The 15,991-nt window shown below is 45.1% G+C and overlaps 1 protein-coding gene across 2 annotated transcripts in view; it reads left to right on the top strand.

The window, feature by feature from the left end:
- The first annotated feature begins 3,519 nt into the window (after positions 1–3,519).
- The window catches only part of LOC131136886 (IQ motif and SEC7 domain-containing protein 1-like), a 66,541-nt gene continuing 54,069 nt past the window's right edge, over positions 3,520–15,991 (top strand). Inside the window, exons 1-3 of one of the 2 annotated variants that reach the window (XM_058084209.1) lie at positions 3,520–3,572; positions 4,046–4,283; positions 7,872–9,319. In XM_058084209.1, coding sequence (XP_057940192.1) covers positions 8,637–9,319 — 683 coding nt within the window. In that variant the 5' untranslated portion in view covers positions 3,520–3,572; positions 4,046–4,283; positions 7,872–8,636. The other variant, XM_058084210.1, reaches the window with a different exon arrangement.

Raw genomic sequence — 15,991 nt, 5'->3', positions numbered from 1 at the left:
TGTATTTTTTGTTTTTTTTACTTTATTTATTTGCCTTTTATTTAACCTCCAAATATGTCAGATCATTTTACCTGACCCAGTATGACCAGTACTCTACCACAACATCATAGTACAGTCGTGACATGGAACCTACAGCACCAGTAAAATCCTACAGAACCTGTTCTCCCACATCCAGGACTCTAACAGGCTTCTTCATTATCTGTACAATACCAGAACCTGGACTCTCTCTAATCCTCCAGGACCAGCTGAGATCTAGAACATCTGTCCTCTTCCAGAAGCTGCACCTTCGTCTGTAGAACCAGTACTCCACCAAACGTCTGGGTGAGTCTTGGGTTCATTGCGGTTCTAACAGGTATTTTACAATATTTGTGATGATTGAAATTATAGTTTTTACCGTGAACGCTGCTTCTTCAGCCTTGTGGAGGAAAAGAGGCAGCCAATCAGGGACCTACATTTGATTGAATAATACCCTCTTCATCCTCCACCCCTCGTGTGTGTGTGCTCCAAACACACAAACGGCATTATATCACCTCCAGTGTGGTATCTTTGATTTCCTCCTACCCCCCCTCCCCCCAATAGCCTCTCCCCCACCTAGCTGATAGCGAGTCCTGCGACAGCACGACATCACTTCTACAGTGCAATCACCATGGCAACACTTGCTCACATCTGACATCACATCTGTGTAATTGACTTCCTCCTAGCATTAAAGTACACTTGACTCCGCCCCCCCAAGCACTTGACTCCACCCACACAGTCATTCAAGATTAAGAAGATTAAGAAGTGTGTGTGAAATAGCTATGAGGACAATCAACAAGCCTTCACCATGTCTTGTTGAAACATGTTCCATTCCTAACATGTTTATGTTCCAATTAACAATTAACACCTTCATTCAATTAACTGTTTCCTATAGTGGCCGGGTGTGTGGTCTACAAAGGCGATTAGCGCCAGGTCAACTGTGGCTGTAGGCAACCTCCTGATGGATTTTTGTAATTAACACCACAAAATGGCAGGAGTTGCATTTGAAGCATCATCGCATCCGACATCAGGCTCTGGTTATGCTTTAAAATGTTGATATAGTTAATTAATGCAATCCATTCATCTATTTTCTATGCCGCTTATCCTCACTAGGGGGGGTATGCTGGAGCCTATCCCAGCTGTCTTTGGGCGAGACGCCGGGTACACCAACTGGACTGGTCGCCAGCCAATAACAGTGAGAAAATAACAACCTTGTTTTCTTCCAATTAACACCCTGAGGGGGGCGGGGGGGGTTGGAGATCCAAAAGGTCATGGGTCACGCACATAGGTTTTCAGTGAGGGTTGACAAGCAATTAGCTGAGATGAATGGAGGCAGAAGGAAGATGTGGAGGAAGTGGGAAGTACAGTGTGTAGTAACATGTAACATGAATATAGAACCAATGGGAAAAGTCGTCCAGGATGGAAAAAAAAGACTAGAAGGAAAATGTTTCCTTGTGTGGATTTTCCAATAAAGCAGATAACAGTTCTACATATTCAATTTCCTTCACCTTTCAATCACTTCTATCCGTCCGTCACCGTGATGCATTTTTCAAAATAAAATGCCTGTGCCGTGTTATCTCCGTGTTTGTTTACTGGAAAGAGTGAACGCATTCGGGGTTGAGGTTGTGATAAGAATACCACTCAAACTGTTTTTGAAAACTGGAATAGTGAGCAGAAGGAGGAATGTATTTAGGAATACTGCGGGAACGCTCTGGAAAAGTGTGGTACTTGAGCTTGGGGATTTATACTGTATTTATACTATTAATACGACAGTAAAAATAACACATTAATGCGACTAATTCACTGATTTAATACACTCTGTTATGACAGTAGACAGAGACACAGTGTAGCAACCCTACAGTGTCATACAAACAGGAATAATTCCCAGAAAACACACTCAGAACATTAATTCACACATCTTGTGCTGGAAGACACAGCCATCCCAAGCAGAGCGGACATCGTAAGTGTTGTCGCTGCTGTTGTTATTGAAGGAACTAGCATGAGTATGTGTATCAAAATACAGCAAGATACTGCAACTATTACATGCTATCATGAGTGTACGTGTTAGCGTATGATCACAGCATGTATATCAAAACATGTTTTTGGTTTGTTTTTTTTAGGGGGCTTCATAGTCAAAACTTGTGTATCCCAATGACGGCATTGTAAGTTAGCTGAAATTAAATAACAGCCCTATGAGTACGATGACAAAAATGGTGAATGAAACAAGCCCAACTGCAAATAAACTCCCATCCTCTTTGCTTCTGTGTTGGTTCCTCCTAGCAGAGTGAGCCTTCGCCTCCTCGGTCTCATCTTCCCTCCATCCTCATCCTGTGACTTGAAGGTCAGCACAGAAGTCAAATGAATCAATATCTTGTCATTTAGGCTAAATGAACTTCTGCCCACAGGGTGTCCAGAAAAGGCCATGTGATTATTCAAATGACGTTATCATTGCATCATCGTTGTTCAAAGATGTTCAAGTGACCGACATAGTAAAGAGTGTTATTTGAACGCTTGTGTAGTTTGTTAGGGTGCATTGCAATTTGAAATCTTTCATATTTTGGTCTAACATTGTAAATTAATACTAGCTCATTTGACAAAATACTGATACAACTGTTAAAATTGCAATGCACGCAACCCTCATGAGGATAAACGGTACAGAAAATGGATGGATGGATTTATTATTAATATGATTTGTGTCCGCTAGGAGACAAGAGTTTGATTCCCCGCTCGGGTATCTCTTTGTGGAGTTTGCATGTTCTCCCCGTGCGGTTTTCTCCGGGTATTCCGGTTTCCTCCCACATTCCAAAAACATGCTTGATTAATTGGCCACTCCAAAGTGTCCATAGGTATGAATGTGAGTGTGAATGGTTGTTTGTCTATATGTGCCCTGTGATTGGCTGGCCACCAGTCCAGGGTGTACCCCGCCTCTCGCCTGAAAACAGTTGGGATAGGCTCCAGCATGCCCACGACTCTCGTGAGGATAAGCGGTGCAGAAAACGGATGGGGGGCTGCACGGTGGACGAGTAATTAGCGCGCAGCTAGGATACACAAGTTCAATTCCACATTCGGCCATCTCTGTGTGGAGTTTCCATGTTCTCCTCGTGCATGCGTGGGTTTTCTCCGGGTACTCCGGTTTCCTCCCACATTCCAAAAACATGCTAGGTTAATTAGCGACTCCAAATTGTCCATAGGTATGAATGTGAGTGTGAATGGTTGTTTGTCTATATGTGCCCTGTGACTGGCTGGCCACCAGTCTCGCCCCGAAGACAGCTGGGATAGGCTCCAGCACCCCCGTGACCCTTGTGAGGATAAGCGGAAGAAAATGAATGAATGAAAACGGATGGATGATTTGAATCCAAGTGTGTAAATGTTCCTTCTCGTCTCTTTACTGCCACCTCTGTTTAAGTAGAGAAGTGCACCAATTGAGACACAGCTCTCCTCAGTCCTTCCTTGTTTCAGCTCTGCAACAGCCAACTAATGTCACTTGCGCCCTCTGCTGGTTGCGGGCAGCGAGACATGAAGATGAGTCATGATGGAGGGAGGACGCCGACACAAAGGTAGGATGGAGGGAGACACAAGAGAGGCAAGAGGTGAACTCTCACTCTGCTCCAGCTCTTAAGCTACTGCGAAAAGTGCTATTTTTAGATTTTATTCTATTTTTGTGTCTGACCCGATCCAAATCCAAATCATCTCACTTTGAGCAAATGAGCAATGCTAAATGCTAAAGCCAGAAAGCAGACTAACACGCTTAAGCTTAAAAAGCCAAGATGTCAACTGACAGCAGGAGGTGATCGCCTCCTGTCAGTCAGAGGTGTGCTGCAACAAACAGGCAGAAGGTGGCAGCAGAGAGACAACCGTGAATCCATGTTGTGAATTCCCCTAAGGCAGAAATTCCAACTTCATTTTTATAAATTGATTATTTATCTTAATAATATTATCTTTATTGTCATATAGTAACGACTTTTATCTTGTTTCCAGTAGGGGCAAAACAAAAAAAATACAAAGCTTTGTGTCGGTGTGCAATTTGCAGGAGAGTGAAGCATCTTCTCTCGCTAGAGGATCTTGTTGGGATCTGCAGCGAGAAGCATTTCTGCCAGTGTGAAGAAACAGAAGAAGATGATGGTGATGATGATGAATGTGGCGGTTGTCTTCTTGGTGATCTTCCATGTGGGCGCACCAGGATGCTGAGATGAATCATCGTTAATCTCCATCAGCGTTTTCACCATCGTCTTTATCATCATGGCGACATGAACCGTCACGTCGACCGAGTGAGTGCATCATTTTCTTCCTTCTTAAGCGTCCCTGTTGTCTTATGTATCCATGTTATTTTGTATCTGTCATTGTTGTGGCGTGGTGGTTAATTAGTTTAGCTTTGTCCTTTTGTCTTAAAAAATAAAAAACAATAGTAATGACGCTTTATTTGTGTGAGGTGACATCACATGACAACGCCTGTCCATCTGTTCACGTGCCGGACTATATTAGCTAACTAGCTATGTAGCATCACACGATGGAACTGCAGCTATTAAATGTATGAAAAAGTAATAACATGTCCATATAATTATATATATATATTTAGGAGCACCAAAGGTTAGAGAAGTCTATCGGCTACTATACTTTAGTTACGGCTTTTCATGACATCATTAAGGACAATAGCCTTCCTCGTGATACCGCCATGATATGCATTATACATGTTCCTGTCAACATCAAAAAAGTTTGTGATAACATTGACGGCGATTTTGGAGTACAAACAGTATGTACAGTCTACCAAGAAACATTTTTTTAAACTTTTCAACTAATTAACCGCACAATAAATAAAAAACAAACTTGATAATTTTACAGGCCTCATATATTGACAGGTGCAGGCGTGTTTGTTTTGTCCTCTCTCTCAACCAAACATGCTGGTTGACAGGAGGGTTTACTCTGTGCATCTGTCTCAACACCTGGGTGCATTGATTCCATAGTGGAAAGAAAAGAATGGAGTCAGTGAACCCTCCTGTCAATCATTCAGTCTCTTTGTCCCAGTGGGCGGAGGCGGGGCTGCTAGTGAGGGTACACACAGAGGAGTTCGAGCAGAGGCGCTATTTTTGACAGTGACCGCTTGGCCAGCCGGTACCAAAAAGGCCCGATAGGACTCTTTCAGCTTGACGGCACCCCTCACCACAGGTGTCCACCAATGGATTCGGGGATTACCGCCATGACAGGCACCAACCACTTTACGGCCACAGCTGCGATCATCCGCCGCCTCACTTGGAACATGGTGGAAGCTTTCCTGGAGATGGGAGTTGAATCTCCTTCCGACAGGGAACTCGACCAGTCGTTCCTAGCAGATCCTTGCAATACGTTTTGGGCCTGTCAGGTCTGACAGGCACCCTCCCCCACCATCGGAGTGTCCTTTAAATATGGCCGTTTGTTATTGACAATCTGTGACGGGTACAGAAGTCCAAAAATGAACTAAAGTGCCGGAACAACAGGTTTTTATCACAGGTTGAACTTATCCAACACCAGGGCCATAAACCAAGTCTTTCTGTTAGTCTGAACCCCCGATGTTACTTCGTGTCCGCCATATCTGTGGATGTTTCGGTGTTGTAGAGCAGTGGTTTCGAGTTCTACAACATCTGTAGTAGAATTGTGGTCATTACACATTTTTTGTGGGACTATCCGTGTTTAAAATATTCCGGTAGTCCACTGACTGTGGTGTACCATCGGAATTGCCGGTAATGGGATTAGATTTGACCTAGTTTTATTTTTGTTAGCGCTGCTTTACTCACCATACATTTTACTGTTTACATATTGTGACCAATAAGAGAAGAGAGCCATGTCACAAGGTGAAAACATCAACTGATTCTGATTGGCCAAGTCGCTGTATTTAATTGGCGTTTTGCAGTGTTTTTTGGGGGGCTGGGGGGTATTTTTGCTTTCTACGGTCCTGCAAACAATTTTTCCTCCGAATTCTTCTCCGTTTACCATCATCGTGTCTTTTCCAGCAATGACTTTCTTCCTGGTTCGGATTGGTTAAAATGGTCTTCCAGTTAGCGGCTACAGCGCCACCTGTTGTTTGGCAGCCACTTGACAACCTGTCAGCGTCTTCGAATGACTGACACGTTTGTCTTCACGTAGCGAAGGATCCTCGTGTCGTTCCCAGCTGGCATTCTGTCTGGAATCAGCACCTCCTCCTTCCCCCCGCCCTCCTCTTCCTCCTCTTCTTCATCATCAGCAGAGCGGTGGAAGAGGAAGACACATTTTTTTTTTTTGGGTCTCACAAGTTAAAGCGTCGTCCGCACTGCAGAGGAATGACGAAGATGATGATGAGTGAGGAAAAGGAAGAGACGTGAGGACGCGGCGTCGGCATCGGCATGTGAGCATCATCAATAATGGTCATCCTCCCCTCATCAAAGCTGTCACACTCTGCGTCCTCTCTGCGGCGTCGTGCCTGCGCTCATGCGCTAACGCTGGGCACCGTGCGCGTCATGTAGCGTGTACGATAGTGCATGCGACATTTTGCAGGTGCTGCACTGTGTGTGCGTGTGCGAGCGTGTGTGCGTGCGTGTGTGCGTGCTGCTAAATGAGACAGAGAGAAGCAGTGTAACCTCCTACACGCGTGCATGTCGACAGGAACATGGTGTATAGCAAAGATGTTTCAAATGTGGGTGTATATGTGCTGGTGTAGCCAAGATGGGAGCACCTCGCTGTGTGCATATTAATAAAACACAGATGCTTCATATGTTATGACAATGATCCATTGTCATGTGTCAGAAAAACGTATAACATTCAATCTATATACGTCTATAATATTTGGCAAGTGAGTCCATCCCTCACGTTTCAGCAAGCATTTGTTCAAGGGACAATGCTGTAGAACATAAACTTGGATATACGTTAGAGTAGTCAGTGTACAGCTTGTAAAGCTGTATAGCTTTTACTTTAAGCACAATTGAGCAGAATTGCACAGGTTATTGCTGGAATTGTTGCAAAATTGGCTGCACGGTGGACGAGTGGGTTGGTGCGTAGGCCCCACAGCTAGGAGACCCGAGTTCGATTCCACCCTCGGCCATCTCTGTGTGGAGTTTGCATGTTCTCCCAGTGTATGCATGTTAGCAGGGTTTTTCCCCACACATTCCAAAAAACATGCTAGGTTAATTAGCGACTCCAAATTGTCCATAGGTATGAATGTTGAGTGTGAATGGTTGTTTGTCTATATGTGCCCTGTGATTGGCTGGCCACCAGTCCAGGGTGTACAGCTGGGAAGACAGCTGGGATAGGCTCCAGCACCCCCTGCGACCCTCGTGAGGATAAGTGGTAGAAAATGAATGAATGTTATTAAGGAAGATGTAGTCAACAATGCAAAGGGTTGGCCATTGTTTGAATTTGATTTGAATTTGAATTCTGATTCCGCGTAGCATTAGCTTGCATGTTAGCAGGATATTTCAGTTGGCCACTAAATTATCATTTGTTTGCTGCTTCAATGTTGGCGTAAGATTTATACGATTTATTGTTTTACTTACCTGACTGTATGGAAGAAGTCCGAGTGGTCCACCTGTCTTTGCATGATATGATGGCGTTGCCATGGTGTTCGCCGGCTTCTTATTGGTCGGTGTTTTGGAGCGCTGAATCACCAAACTTAAGGATCAAAATTGGAAAAAAAATTAACGATTCTATTAGAATCGGAATTTAAGTCCGGTTCCCATCCACAGCCAAACCTACCAATGTAAACATTTTGCCACTTTTCCATAGGATTCCAGCTTTAACACTAAATGTAGTTTTTATCGTCCAATTCCCAGGTCGTGTTAACACGTTTCTGCCTCTTTGTTACCCTCATGTCACATTGTCTTCTCCTCTCTTTCATGGAACCACGAAAAAAGATCCAGAAGTGGGTAAACGAAGATCTACCATGACCTTCAACCTTTGCGTGGGTCCGACACAACCACTGCAGGATTACTCGCGGTCCTGGTCCTGCAGGTGAACGTTTGGACCACGAGAAGACACCTCTCCTCTTCTTCTTCTTTCTCCTGTGCTGTGATGCCCAAAGTCAACTTTCCAGTTGGTTCCATCTTAAGCTGAAGGACTGCCGGCTTCGGTGTGGGCGGCATGCATGCTGCTAATTAATCATCTCGTTGACTCTTTAATCGGGGAGGGGCTGGACAATGACCGCTGATCAGCTGATTTGTGTTTGCATGCTGATGGCCTCTCATGTGGTCCTCGGCCAGTTGTGACCCCACATGGCCTGAGGATAGCACCGACTCACTGATTGCACATTGTCTTTCTGGGGTGGGAGGGGGGCGGCGAGCGGATTAAGTAGATTTCGTCCTCTTGTCCTTAATCATGCCACCGAAGACCTCCTGACTGAAGCAGCCGATGGTCCACCACTGTCTCCAGCCTTCTGATGGACCCCAGCGAGCGCAAGGTCCATCTTGATCTTCACAGCAGAACTTGAAGAAGAACAAGTTCTCTCCCCCCCACTTTGTTCCAGTGGGGGGGAGGGTGGCTGTCAGTCAGGCTCTAGGTGGTAGTTGTGTAGATTGTGTAGATGTTCTCAGGCTGTGGACTACAAGGCAGCCCTGTGTGACTTTTTTAACCTTTAGTTTAGCTAGCTCGCTCGCTTGAGTCTCATTAAGTTAGCATTAGCCATGGATGCTAATCAAGGCCCAAGCCAGGGCAACCCAGAAAGCCCAAACCGGGCTGTGGAGTACCTTCTTGAACTCAACAACATCATTGAAAGCCAGCAGAAGCTTCTAGAAACTCAGAGGCGGCGGATCGAGGAGCTGGAGGTCCAGTTGGACCGGCTCAGCCAAGAGAACAAGGACCTGCGCTTGGACCGGCAACCCGCCGCCCCTCCTCCGGCCGCGCCCCCTTCAGAACCTCGTCTTCCTCCTCCTCCCCCGCCTCCGCCTCCCGCTCAGTTCTCCTCGGTCCCCGCCAAGAACCACCACCACAACAGCCAACCCCCGCTCAAGCCGCCATCCTCAATCCCGCTCTACCACAGCCACAACCACCAGCACCACCACAGCACCTACAACAGCTCCAACAGCGCCGCCTCCGTCCACTTCCCTCCTCCGGGCCCTGCCTCCGTCTCCATACCGACGCAGATCCCCGCGCCCGACTCCACGCCGGCCCCGGCTCCCCCGCCGCCGCCGCCCCCCATCCCTCCACGTGAGCAGCCTCGAGGGCATAGCCGCCTGAGCCGAGTGCCGTCCACCAGCACCGGAACCAACACCAACTTTGTGGAGAAGGAGAAGGAACGTCTGGAGCGCCTGCACAGAACCAATGCCGCCAACAACCACCATGCACACACCCTCCACCTCCACAAGATGTAAGTTACTACTTCCTTTTTTTCATACCAGCACATGCCAAAGTCGCACGAGACGTTTCCTTCGTATTATTTCCAGACCTGCCAACATCTACGCATTTTCACCCTTGAATCCATTAGTTCCATCTGCAATAAGACTCCCCCTCTCTCTTTAATTACTATCGTTCCCTCACTATGAAGGAAGCTAACAAGTTGGCAGGTCTGCATTCGTACTAAAGAACCAGAAATGAGGATGTGCAGGAAATACAGTGGAACCGCTCAGTGTCCATTTCAGGATTCATATGCATTATGAAACAATATTTCTCATAGGAAATAATGTGGTTAGTGGAGTGGTTAGCACGTACGCCTCACAGCTAGGAGACCCGAGTTCGATTCCACCCTCGGCCATCTCTGTGTGGAGTTTGCATGTTCTCCCCGTGCATGCTTGGGTTTTCTCCGGGTACTCCGGTTTCCTCCCACATTCCAAAAACATGCTAGGTTAATTGGCGACTCCAAATTGTCCATAGGTATGAATGTGAGTGTGAATGGTTGTTTGTCTAAATGTGCCCTGTGATTGGCTGGCCACCAGTCCAGGTGTACCCTGCCTCCTGAAGACAGCTGGGATAGGCTCCAGCACCCCCGCGACCCTTGTGAGGATAAGCGGTAGAAAATGTATGAATGAATGAATGAAATCATCTGTTCCAGGGTCAAACTGTGGCTATTATGAAAACTTTAGTAAGTAATATTTTAACATTCTTCACTCAACAGTTAACCTGTTGATTTAAATGATTGATCGTTCTTACCTGAAACAAAATCTCTGATTTATTTTGGTTTTGGAAACGGTTTTCCTGTTTGTGTGACTTTCAAGATTTATGTTTGGTCACATTGTCCGGCCTCAGGGGTTCCACTGTATGTCGAAGCTTAGCTAACAAGCTCGTGCTGCTTTGGTCTTTGATGCTAACTGACTGTAGCAGCTTCTCTCTCTTGTAGGTGCTATGCTAACATGCTAAATCAGAGCTAAATGCTTCCTTTTGCTTCAGTTTTTATTTTCCATACAAAATGATTATCGGGGGTTGCCTTGTGTCTTGTTGTCAAACATCGCAGAATTCCCTCCTTCCTGCTGAGGTTGTTGTGGAATATTCTTGTCCTTTGATGCACTAACACAGCTGGCGAGTGGAGGCTCGTCATGGGAATTTACATAGCGGAGGTGTGGGAGAGTCTAGAGACGCACCAACCGAACCACTAGTCACTTGTAGATAATTGTTGGGACAAACACAGACTTTGCCTCGTGTTGCAGTAGTAACCACGGCAACCACTCCCTCTTCCATGCTGTTATTTTGGTGAAATTTAGTCTCGTACGTTTTTAGCCTGGCGGCTTGGTTACTAGGCAACACGCACTTTAGGAGCATCATGTCAGGACGCCGGCGTCGTCCCATACCAACCCCTCGCAACACCTGACACCGAGTACGCATCTGTGGGAAGCGCCGAACACGGCGCTCGCTGTTGCTACGCAACGGTGCACGGCACCCCTTGACAAAGGGAGCGTGAGCCCGAGCGTGCGCAGTGCTCGCCAACGCCGAGAGTGGCAGCCTCACACGTGAAATTAATGCGATGAGTCATTCAGACGTCAGCTGAAGTGTCTCGCTGTGTGTGAGAAGACAGATAAAGGACAAGTCCAGTCAAGTGAGGGGAAATAAAAAACGATGATTGGGATGCGGTTGGCCGTGATGAGCGCGCGGCGATGCAAAGTCCGGCCGTGCATTGTCAGAACACGGAATGTTAACATGTTAGCTGAGGCGTGATTCAATGATAAAGTATGACAAATTGTTAGAGAGGCATTTTTGCAGTAAAGCGTTAGCATGGTTAGCATTTTAGTGACAATCTGGGTGAAGGTGCAGGGATTGGTTTTACCTTTTGTTAGCCCTTAAAGCACTGGATCCCAATTCTACCCCTTAGCCCTTTGTTGTACCCCTTTCTAACCCTCCTAGCATGCTAGCAAGCTCTCAATTCACTTCACTTGACGTCTACAGGAGAGCTATGGCGCCCCGGAGGCGTGGCAGACATTAGAATACGTGCTGTGCTTATTACGTGTCGTTCTCTGATTGGTTTATTAGTGCTTGGGTCAGCAGGAAACGCTGACCCAAGTAAAACAAAAACAATTTTACAGATTTTGGACCACACGTAAGGCGCACCGCATTAAAAGGCGCATCATCGATTTTTGAGAAAATTAACAACCTTTAAGTTGGCAATTATAGTGCTGAAAATACGGTACATTTTGTTTTGTTTCTTTCGGCTTTTTCCTGATTACGGAGTCGAACTCAGCATATCACATAAATAAATGTTATTTTAATGCAATCTATTCTATTCTTCAAAAAGAAGCACACATCTATGAATATGTCTCTCACACGCACACACACAAGGCCGTCTGTCTTATATTCGTCCATATGCAATGTACAGTATGTATATGTGTGTGTGTATATATAGTATAATATACACACACACATTGTCATGGCAACAGTTCAGCGGGGGACGGAAAGGGGGGGGGAGGCGTGAGGAGGCTCTGCTGGTTTTGTAACACTCGTGCTGACCTGCGCCTTGTAAACATGACTGCTGCTAGCAACGCTAACGCCTCTGCTGCTTCTGCTCTGCGAGGAGGCTTCCCAGAGGACAACTGTGGTACTGCAGGCTGAGATGGGGGGGTGGAGGTTACAGGCTGCTAGCAGTTTTAAATGAGCATACACGCCTCCTTGTGGTGGAGGTGTGTATAAGCTTAGAAAGTACGAGTACAAAATACAACAAAATTATTAGCGGTTAGCTTGAAGCTTGACATAAATGTTTTTGCTTGAAAATTGGTATTCAGTTTTATATGGCTAATGGTGGTTAACTTCTTTTTACACTTGTGTGACCGTTAAAATAGCGCAATGTGTAATGCTTTTGACCTAATATGTATCGTACACGTGCGGTGTGTAGCATGCAAAGGATGTAGTTGTTCACCACAGAGATTTGAATGATGAGGACATTCTGCTTGTGTAGCTTAGCAACGAGCCAGCAGCTGCTATACGGAAGATTTGGGTGAAGTCAGCGCTCTGCGGTGGAAACTAGGCTAGGCGATATGAATAGACAGGTGATGAATTACCTCTCAGAGGCCAGCTGCAGGGCTGCACCCTTGGGGGTCCTTGTGTATGTGCGCCATCCTTGAGGCTGCATTGTGAGAAAGGGAAGCGTGGAAGATGCTTGTGAGCCACATTGCCGGCATAAACTAATTATGATGCTCAAATTTAAATATTCTGATGATGTGTGATGCAGTGATTGAGCACTGCAAAAAATAAGTTGAGTCATACACGCAGTAACATTACACTTTTGTTGACGTAATAAACATATGTGATATGGGTGTGGAACAGGAAGTTGGCAACACTTGTATGTGAGCGACAGTGTTATCATTACAGTCACATTTTAAAGGGGACCTATTGTGCTCATTTTCAGCCTGGAATGAGTTATGGACTTTTATGTAGCATCTACACATGATAACCCACATAGAAAGCTTTCTAGATCTTCCAGAATCCAGCTATATTTCATTGGATTTCCAAAACTGTCAGTTTTAATGTATGCCCACTCCGCTTATGATTGGTCCCACTCAGTTTGAACAATTTATACTCGGGCATGCCCATATAAGACTCCATCCGGCCGGTGACTTCTCACAAGGCTCATTGTGAAGCCGCACCTAGCTTCCTCTTGTTGTTTTGTTGCTACATCTGGCGACATTCCAACAGCTAATAGCTACTTTTCTTACTGAAACATTGGCAACAGTGACCAATAAGGGACCTTTAACAGTAAAACTCGACAAATAGGTTAGCTAAAACAGTGTGTAGTTCTTTCATTATTATATATCATTGCTGTTATAGCCGTACAGTACTTAGCAGCCAGGACACGTATGTAATAATTGGTAATGGAGATGTTAATGGCTTAGTTTATCCAAGTACATGTGGAGGATATGCTCTTGTTAAGCGATAAAAAGTAACCAATTATGAAATAATACTCCGCAGTGACTTTTCCTTCTTTTAGCTAGCCAAATCACAGCCCGCTGCTGTGCTAAGACGACTCCAGCGAGGTTAAATCATTGAGGTAAATGTTCACTGAGTGAATGTAATATTTTGCTTGGCACCTCTGCCTGCTGGAAAGTAAATCAGCAACACTGAGTGTATTAGAACACACACACACATACACACATACACATACACATACAGGCAGGCCTTGTTACCGTGACAACATGTTTCTTCATTTCCCACGGTTGCCCTTAACAACATGACTGGCCTCTTTTCTGGAGCTGCATCTCTCACGCTGATGCTTTCTGACTCCTGGTGTCGTCAGTCAAGTAGGCAATCACTTGATTCGGCTGTCAATTGATCATCTTTGTATACCTGAAGCCACTATAATCAGTTTTCTTATGTTTTTGTTTTTGTTTGGGTGCAAAATAAGATGCTAAGTTCTCAATGGATTTGGATGAAATTTTCAGGAATTCTCAGAAATAGGATATGGAAGAAGTGATTGAATTTTGGGGGTGATCCGGCGCACCGTTTGAATCCAGGATTTTTTTTTTTTACATTGCGGGATAGGACCATTTTCAGCATTTGTGCATATAACTCAAATATAATATAACAAAAAATGGCCACAACACTTGAAAAATAAACACAGGACACGTTCCCATTAGGTTCAATATCAAAATATCAAAGGCAGATTTTTAAAAAATGTTGAGTTATTATTTTAGTGTGAACCACACTATGGGGGCGGGGGAACTACGACACTTGACAGAGGTGTCCACCGGTGTTGCGGTTATAGGTGCAGCAGCACCTCCTGTTGCTTTGGCATGCACTTGACAGCCTGTCAATGTGCCGGTGTTTTATTTTTAAACACGGTCGCCGTAGCTATGGAAGGTCAAATAAAGCCCCAATATATACACGCTTATAGTATAGAATCCCAGTCAGCTCCTACAGGATGATGTCATCAGTTTAGATCGCTCCCGAGTGGACACTTATGGAGTATTGATGTAAAAATAAGTGATGAAGACACTCTGACCTCCATCACTTTGTGCACTGCTGTTCCTCTTCTTCCTCTGCAGTGTGCTAACGAATGGATCTGCAGCGCCCATCGCTTCCTCCATACTAATAAGACTGGAGGGGGCGGATTTGGTGCAAGCAGATAGAAGGTAATAAATGTGCTGTTTTCAAAGCAGGTTTCTCTGCTTATAACTTGTAGTATACAGCATTTCGTCATCTGTCAGGGGAATAATCTGTTCCAGGGTCCATCATGCAAGCTTTTACATGCACAGGCAATGTTTTAGGTCACATTTTCTTTGAAAAAATGTGAGCGAAAAGCCAAAGAAAAAGCCCACTTGTAGTTTTGTGCAACTTGAGAGGTGTATTTTAACAGAAATTTCAGTCCAGTTCTGTGTTGTTGGACTTGAGAGGCTTTAGTGTACTTGTTGGACATGTGACTTTAGAACTGTACATGAATGTGTGTGAATGATAAAACACTGACGTATTCAAACACTGGGGGGCCCCCCCGAGCCATAGTTTACATACCCCTGCTTTAAAGAGTTAAAAGTCGACGTGAAGGTCCTTCAAGGAGATGTGTGACAGCTCTCACAGCTCCACGATGATGCATTTCGCTACTGAAAGCCGCCACCGAGTTCAGCCGGCGGTCAGTCGCCACTCGTCCTTCAAGTGGATGGCCGTCATAGCCCCACCGGATCTGCTCTGTCACACCCGCTCTGAGACTTCGTGACGATTTTGCTCGCTATGGATTTTTCAGTTCTTGCGTTAGTGGCGAGCAAAGCCATTGTGGAGGGTCAACACGGTAGTGTCATTCGGGAGATAGCTTGCTATCCTGCTAACACAGCAGCGTAGCTGGAAAGTTGGCTAACACCTAGCTTGGCCATTTTTTCGCGAGATCTGGCGACCTTCCGACCCCCCCTTGAAAAGTTCTAAATAGCCAACATGATGGGAGAACAAAAAAAAATGACAAACAATTAAAGTTTATTTGTAGTTCTAAATGTAATTAAGGCATTTTTACTCAATTTCTTTGCCTCTCCGAAGAGATTACGCAATTTTAATACAGCATTTTACACCATTATATGCAAATGAGCGACTTTACTTGAACAGCCAATAGCAACTTGTCTTACTGAAACGTTGGCAACAGTGCTCTCGTCCCTTTAAAATAAAAACTACCTGTATATGTGCATCATCCTCCCTCTCCCAACTCACTGTACATGTACCTCTGTGATGCTAACTGCTAGCGCTAACAGCAGAGATTGCTATATGCTAACATGATGGTGTCTTACTGCTAAGCTACTGCCTGTTTGCTCGGGGATGTCATACTAATGGCTAGCTGTGATTGTGTGTGTGTGTGAAGCTAGTGCTAACATCATGAGACTATAGCTAAATGTCAAGATTGTGCTACGCTTCTGCTATTTATTGTGCGCTAAGCTAATTGTGTGCTTTATGCTTTTTAACATGACTAATGATATGCTAATTCTGCCATAGATAAAGATGTGTAGATGTGCTAAGCTATTGCTGACAGGCTGTTGTGATGCTAACTGTGCTAATGTTTGTTTCTGTGTGCCTGTCTGTTGTCGTCGTTGTCGTCTACCTTTCTCTGTTTCTCTCTTGAAATTATTTTTCTTTCTTTTTTCTCTTTCTC

The sequence above is a fragment of the Doryrhamphus excisus genome, chromosome 10 (genome assembly GCF_030265055.1).
Source record: "Doryrhamphus excisus isolate RoL2022-K1 chromosome 10, RoL_Dexc_1.0, whole genome shotgun sequence".
NCBI lineage: Eukaryota > Metazoa > Chordata > Actinopteri > Syngnathiformes > Syngnathidae > Doryrhamphus > Doryrhamphus excisus.
This window is presented reverse-complemented; position numbering and strand designations above follow the sequence as displayed.